General features: G+C 36.6%; 1 protein-coding gene across 2 annotated transcripts; it reads left to right on the top strand.

The window, feature by feature from the left end:
- Positions 1 to 4,993: 4,993 nt before the first annotated feature.
- Positions 4,994 to 6,918, top strand: LOC137808869 (ankyrin repeat-containing protein BDA1). 2 transcript variants are annotated; one of them, XM_090296987.1, is made up of 2 exons: positions 4,994 to 5,666; positions 6,408 to 6,918. In XM_090296987.1, the coding sequence occupies exons 1-2, from the start codon at positions 5,097 to 5,099 to the stop codon at positions 6,723 to 6,725; spliced, it is 888 nt and encodes a 295-aa protein (XP_090153113.1). In that variant the 5' UTR covers positions 4,994 to 5,096; the 3' UTR covers positions 6,726 to 6,918. The 2 variants fall into 2 exon arrangements, with proteins under 2 accessions (XP_090153113.1, XP_090153112.1); XM_090296986.1 differs by having other exon boundaries at positions 6,105 to 6,917.
- Positions 6,919 to 7,509: the final 591 nt, after the last annotated feature.

The following is a 7,509-nucleotide window of genomic DNA, read 5'->3' on the forward strand; positions in this document are numbered from 1 at the left end:
GATGCGTACTATTTATATTATTCTAGTGGGCCTACCTTGTTGGGCCCATTTGTCGAGGTGGACACCTCTTAGGTTTGCATTACCTAATTCTTAATGATAGATTAACTTCACTGATCTTGGTTTGAGCGTTAACTGTGATAGGGGTCGGCCATCGGCCAAATCATCATGGCATGGGTCGGCCATCGGCCATGTTCCAGTGGTCTCGGTCGTCTCGGCCAAGCCCTCCAAGGTCTCGGCCTCCCGGCCAAGTCTTCCAAGGTCTCGGCCACTCGGTCGTCTCGGCCAAGCCTTCCAAGGTCTCGGCCTCTCGGCCAAGTCTTCTAAGGTCTCGGCCACTCGGCCATACCGGTACACTTGCCCCCCAGGCTCAAGGGCAGATGTGTTAGATATGTCCGATGAGTCTTTAATGATGGGTGTCGGTCGGTTTCCCTTGATCGTGCGGCTATTCCATTTCTCGAGGTGTGACGTGACCCTAGGTGTGATCAAATAAGTTGGACTAGGGCGGTCGGCCTTTTAGTTGTGATTTTAATCGAACAAGAACGGGTGATCGGCCATTTAATTGTGATCTTTAATCGAACAACTAAGGATAGGTGGCCAGCTTACTTGCGATGTTAATCGAGCAAGTGTAGTGGGCGGCCGACCATTACTTGCGATGACAGTCGAGCAAGAGGGCAGTCGGTCGGCCAATAGTTGCAATGTCATCGAGCAAGTTTGGTGGGGGGTCGGCCGGCACTTGCGATGTTAAACGAGCAAGCGAGCGTTCGGCCAATACTTGCAATGTCATCGAGCAAGTTTGGAGGGCGGTCGGCCGGCACTTGCGATGTTTAATCGAGCAACTTTGGTGGGCGGTCGGCCGACACTTGCGATGTTTAATCCAGCAAGCGGGCAGAGGGCGGCCGACACTTGCGATGTTAAACGAGCAAGCGGGCGTTCGGCCAATACTTGCAATGTCATCGAGCAAGTTTGGTGGGCGGTCGGCCGGCACTTGCGATGTTTAATCCAGCAAGCGGGCGTTCGGCCTCCTGCTGCTTCTTCGGCCCTCGGCCTCGGCTGAACACCGGATGGTGGGGGTACCTGCGAAGGCACTCCGACGCTCAAGTCAGTAAAGCGGGTGGTCAGCTCTCAGAGTGATAAATGACATACCTTACTCCTTGGGATGCGTACTATTTATATTATTCTAGTGGGCCTACCTTGTTGGGCCCATTTGTCGAGGTGGACACCTCTTAGGTTTGCATTACCTAATTCTTAATGATAGATTAACTTCACTGATCTTGGTTTGAGCGTTAACTGTAATAGGGGTCGGCCATCGGCCAAATCTTCATGGCATGGGTCGGCCATCGGCCATGTTCCAGTGGTCTCGGTCGTCTCGGCCAAGTCTTCTAAGGTCTTGGCCTCTCGGTCGTCTCGGCCTCTCGGCCAAGTCTTCTAAGGTCTCGGCCCCTCGGGCAAGTCTTCTAAGGTCTCGGCCTCTCGGCCAAGTCTTCCAAGGTCTCGGCCTCTCGGTCGTCTCGACCAAGCCTTCCAAGGTCTCGGCCTCTCGGCCATACCGGTGCAGAAAACATATAGATTAATATAGTACATTTATTACTAGTTAAAGTTAGATTTAATTACCTTATCCCTACATTTAGGGCCAATATTCAATTTAGTACATTGATTTTTAAAAAAATCAATTTGGTCCATATGTTTTTTAAAATGTATCTAAATTGGTCATTTTCGTTAAGTTTGACCTTACGACGTCAAATACTGTTTATGTGGCAGAGAGAGGTGAAAAACCCTAATCGTAGAAAATGTCGCTCTAGTGAGCACGTAGCTTTGGCTACTGTTCCAATAGGAGTAGCGAAACCGCCAACACTTACCCGACTCATCCTAAAAACTCAATAGGAGCCCCCTTGCACTCGCCCGAGTCGCCGCCGCCACCATTGAGCAAAAAGTACTTTTCGATGTGCTGCTTCGGGATTACGAGGCGGATGAGCTTCCCCATGTCGCTTGGAGTTAGAGGATTCTCGAACATGGGTTCCTTCTCGACATAGTGTTGTTTCGGGAAGGTCCATGAAGTGGTGGTTTATCGACGTTTTCTACATTTTTCTACAATCGAACTACATAATCGAACCTCACGATCGCACCACGGGAGCGCACCTCAAGATCCTTGTTCACAATCGCACCTCGTATCCTAGAAACTCTAATCATGCTTACAATTTGTAATCTCCAATTGAAATTACTGTAATTCTAACACACACACCCCCCCCCCCCCCCCCAATTCATTCTTGACTAAACTAATGTAACCATCCACGTCACTTGACACGTCTCTGCCACATAAGCATCACTTAACGCTCGTTTTGTGTGACTTAACAGGGACCAAATTGCTTTTTTTAAAAGCCATGTACTAAATTGAATATTGACCATAAATGTAGAAACAAATAAGATAATTAAATCTAAAAGTTACATCCCACATAGATAAAATGGTACCAACAGCCCAAACAACAATGGGACCATGCTGTAAATAAAAAACATGATAATGAACGCATACATTTATGTTCACATATAGATCTTGTCATATCATGATTCTCACACATATTCATACAATAAAGAAGGAATAGGTACTTACCTTGATTCATGAGTGATCCTATTTGAGCAATTACTTTATCAACTTTGTCCTAATCTATCTCTTAGCAAATACGTTATTGTCACACACGTTCTTGATGGCTAAAAGTGAGACAACGTTTATTTGCAGAGACAGAACCCTCTTACTCTTAATTCCCAATCTCCATCAGATGTAGGTTTTCATTAGGTATCATCAGATATATATTTCTTACGTTAACTAATAGGCCCTTTAATTCTATTATTATTATTAAATTATATTCGGGCTCAAAGCCCAAACTCTAAGTCATGTGAGTCACTTTATAGAAATTAATTTACATAATTTCTTACACATGCTACCAGATTACCAACAACAAACAAGATAAGCAAATCCAAAGAGCAAAACTTAAGACCTCTTATCTTTGACCTCAACCTAAACAATGAAGGTTTTGCGCCCAGAAAACTCAAAGATTTTTCAAAGACTAATTCTTTCAAAAACGTTTATCACTAAGGCTCTCACATATGTAAAAAAGTAAGTGGTGTGAATTTTTTTTTCTAAAATAATGCAGACCATTTTAAAGAAGACTAACAGAAACAATTTTTAACAAAAGAGTGCAGTTAAGTAAAATTAATCTGTTAACAAAATGAAACAATCTGTTGATTTCACTTAAAAAATGTAATATACATGAAAACTGATTTTTCGCAAAATAGAAAGGATTCAAACTAAAAACATTTTACATATTAAAACATGGTTTTTCAGTACATAAAACATATTTTAGAAAAATCTAAATTTTGTTTAATATTTTCAATCAATTGATTTAAAAGATAACATATTAAAAACCTCTAACTTTTCAGAAAACAAATTAAAACTAATTGAAAAACTTTTTAACCAATTGAAAAACATAGTTAAAAAATATTTGTTCTTGGATTCATCATCATTTATTAAGGCAAAAGATAAATAAAGACACACAAAATAAAAACTAAACTACCTAAACACTTAAGACAAGAAGTCTCCAACAAGACTTCATCAAACACTAAAGTTGAATCTTTGAGATGTCTAACACTACCATCAACCACCAAAATACAAACATGACAAAGAAAACATATAGATTAATATAATACATCTAATACTAGTAAAAGTTACATCCCACATACATAAAATGGTACCAACAGCCCAAACAACAATGGGACCATGCTACCAGATTACCAACAACAAACAGGATGTAAGCAAATCCAAAGAGCAAAACTTAAGACCTCCTATCTCCTATGTGCACATGATGTAATTTGTTTGAGAGTTGTTTTCCACCTCTTAAGCAAGAAATATGGCATTGAATAGCTCAGCCTCAAAGCCGAAAACCTGCATCATTGTTACGTGTGTTCACAGCGTCATTGTGCTACATGTTCTAATAATTTCTCAGTTGTTGTTTCATAATTGTACGTCCTTGAACTTCAGAACACGCATATGGTTAGATATAATATTGTATTATTTGAATAAATATATTGAAATATATAAATAGGATTATACTTAAACTTGTAATTATAAATATTTTGATGTATATGCTCTGCAGATAAAACGTATATATACCCCTTGAACATCGATTACGGTTTGAACCAACCTGGAATGAGAGACACTGATTGATGAAAAGGGTGTGGGTTAAGAGAAGGAAACTTCCTTATCGTAATTTTAGGAACTTTAGCTCTTCATTCACATTATTATTTTCTCATTAGTTGAACTTTTTCAATGCCTGTTGGTTCTTGGGCAGGCTACCAATGTCAAACATGGCTGCTTCTTTTCATTACGCCTTTTGATGTGAGGAATAAAACACACCCCTGGTGGCATAGTTATATTTTAAATATACTATAATCATTTATATTATGATGCTATTTTATTTTTACCAATTTCATATTTTTAAATATTAAAACTTATTTTATAAATATAGATAAAAAAGGTAGACCAAAAAGATATAAGGGTGAATAATAGTTTTTAAACACGCTCTTTTTTCTTAAAATACTTGGTTGAAAGTAACTTTTGAAGCATTTTCGCATCAACATAATTATTATATGTACATTTATATATACGATATTAATAATATAACTGATAGGTAAATAATATAAAAATCAAATCAAATAAACATAACATAATAATTCTACAATGTTACGGATTAAAGTACAACCTCCTTTTCTTTAACATTTAAAATACACTTAATTACAAGAATAAATTAAATATATTATTTAATACTTAGGTTTATGTTTTAAAAAGACAGTAGACAATTAGTTTGAATTTAAAACAAAAAAGTGAAATAAAATATATTTATTATTTTCTTATCCTTTAAGAAAGCCAAAAAGAAAGAGGGTTTTTTTTTTCTATGAATAGTAACTTGTTACCTTCTGTATATTAAGGTTGAAACTCAAATGGGTCCAACATATATCGTCCTCCATAACTCAAACTGTCGTTTTGGAAACTTAGACAACTCGACAAAGCCAAGAAACACTCCAAACAAGTGAAGAGTGTGGTGACGATGGAGAATGCAGCACAACAGAAAAACATAGATACTCTATACAATTTGATTGAGCAGAATCCACGTGTTTTAGAAGAGATAGATTTGATACCATTTGTTGAAACTCCTTTACATGTTGCTGCACGTGCAGGGCATCTTCAATTTGCCAATGAGATCATGATATTAAAACCTTCATTTTCATGGAAATTCAATCCCCAAGGACTGAGACCGATCCACCTTGCTCTAGAACATGGTCACGTCACAATGGTCTTTCACTTTATAGAGATGGACAAAGAACTCGTTCGAGCCCAAATGAGAGGAGGTCTCACTCTTTTGCATTTGGCAAGTCAATTCGGATATATAAACCTTTTAACTGCTGTTCTCGAAGCTTGTCCAGATTCAATAGATGATTTGACTGCTACAAATGAGACCGCACTGCATTTTGCTGTTAAATACCAGAAGTTTGAGGCTTTTGAGTTCTTACTTAGGTGGCTCACGACAAATCCAGTTGAGTTGCAAAACATTCTGAATCAGACAGATGTGGAGGGCAACACCACTTTACACATTGCAGCAACAAAGAATGACACGAAGGTATCATTTAAATCTCTCAGTCCCTCTCTTTGAATTTAATGTTGATGTGTTGATAGGTATAAAGCACAAATAACAACATAAAAAGTCACAAAATGAAGAGAGTTAAGTTTAATTATAATGTATAAACAATATTCTAGTGGAAGGATCCAGAAAAGTTTAGTAATGGATATATATATATATATATATATATATATATATAAATTTATTGATAATATTTCAGTAGTAATAGTAAAAGTTTTGTTGGAATAGAAAACTAAAAAATATAGTTCTAGTTAAGTGTGTTTTAAATTCCTCAACAAATACTGGAAAATACCTAATACATTGGAGACCGAAAAGGTTTTATAATTTGATTGCAGTTAAACCAATTCATAAGTTATAATTAGAGTGATTTATGTAACTCATTGGAAGGTTATTGTGAAAAATATTCTTTCTGTACAGGCAATGAAATTGTTGATAAAGGTTATGAACGATCTACATGCTTCAAATTTGATGGGTCAAAGAGCATTTGATATAATAAACGATCAAGAAATTAGAAACAATTTGGTGAGGACTGAAAAAAGAGTTAGAATGTTTAGAAAAGGCTTTTCGTTAATCGATACAGCACATGAGTGGATAATTCGAAAAACTGGAATGAAAGAAAAAATGTCGAATGAAATACGAAACACGTACATGATAGTGGCTACTCTTATTGCAACCACAACCTATCAATCAGTACTGAGTCCACCTGGTGGATTTCGTCAGGTTGATGAAGGTGGGACTAATACCACTCTCTTTCTAGCTCAAGGGACATCAGTGATGTCAGACACAGAATTTATGGTGTTTTCGACCGCAAATTTATTTGCCTTTACGACATCCATTCTCACAATTACTTGGCTGATGCCTATGAATGTCGGATGGTATCTACTGTATGTGTCAACATGGTTCCTTGCAATCAGCTACCTCATGTCTATAATGATCATATCTCCAAATGATTTCACTGCAGAGCTTATGGTTTCCTTCTACGATGTCCTTCTTCCAGTATTGGCCTTGGTTTCTTTTTTATTTTTCAAACTTACCTAGTAGAAAAGGTTTTATAATTTGATTGCAGTTAAACCAATTTATAAGTTATTAATTAGAGTGATTTATCTAACTCATTGGAAGGTTGTTGTGAAAAATATTGTGTTCTGTACAGTGTTGATAGTGGTTATGAGCGATCTTCAAATTTGATGGGTCAAAGGGCATTTTATATAATAAACAAGTAGAAACAATTTGGTGATGACGGAAAAAGAGTTAGAATGTTTAGAAAAGGCTTTTCGTTAATAGAAACAACACATGAGTGGGTAATTCGAAAAGCTGGAATGAAAGAAAAAATGTCAAATGAAATACGAAACGCGTACATGATAGTGGCTACTCTTATTGCAATCACAACAGTACTGAGTCCACCAGGTTGATGAAGGTGGGACTAATACCACTCTCTTTTCTAGCTAAGGGACATCAGTGATGTCAGAAACAGAATTTATGGTGTTTTCGGCCACAAATTTATTTGCCTTTACGACATCCATTCTCACATTTATTTTTCAAATCTTACCTAGTAGAAAATAGAAGAATTCCATGACAATAACGGTTATAATTCAACTCTTATAATAAATGATGCCGTCATATTTTTATAATACATATTTTAATAATTTAGCAAATAGGAATCTGAATAATGAAGAATAATTACTTTTAGTTTAATTTTAAATATTATTTATAATATAATTCTAAAAAGGTAAACGTGAATTTGAAAAATCTATTATAATGATATTTAAAAATATTGTACTCTCCATTTAAAAATACAATAATAATATAAAAAATATATTCTTTT

This window comes from Phaseolus vulgaris, chromosome 11 (assembly GCF_051622355.1).
Source record: "Phaseolus vulgaris cultivar YP4 chromosome 11, ASM5162235v1, whole genome shotgun sequence".
In the NCBI taxonomy this organism is placed as follows: domain Eukaryota; kingdom Viridiplantae; phylum Streptophyta; class Magnoliopsida; order Fabales; family Fabaceae; genus Phaseolus; species Phaseolus vulgaris.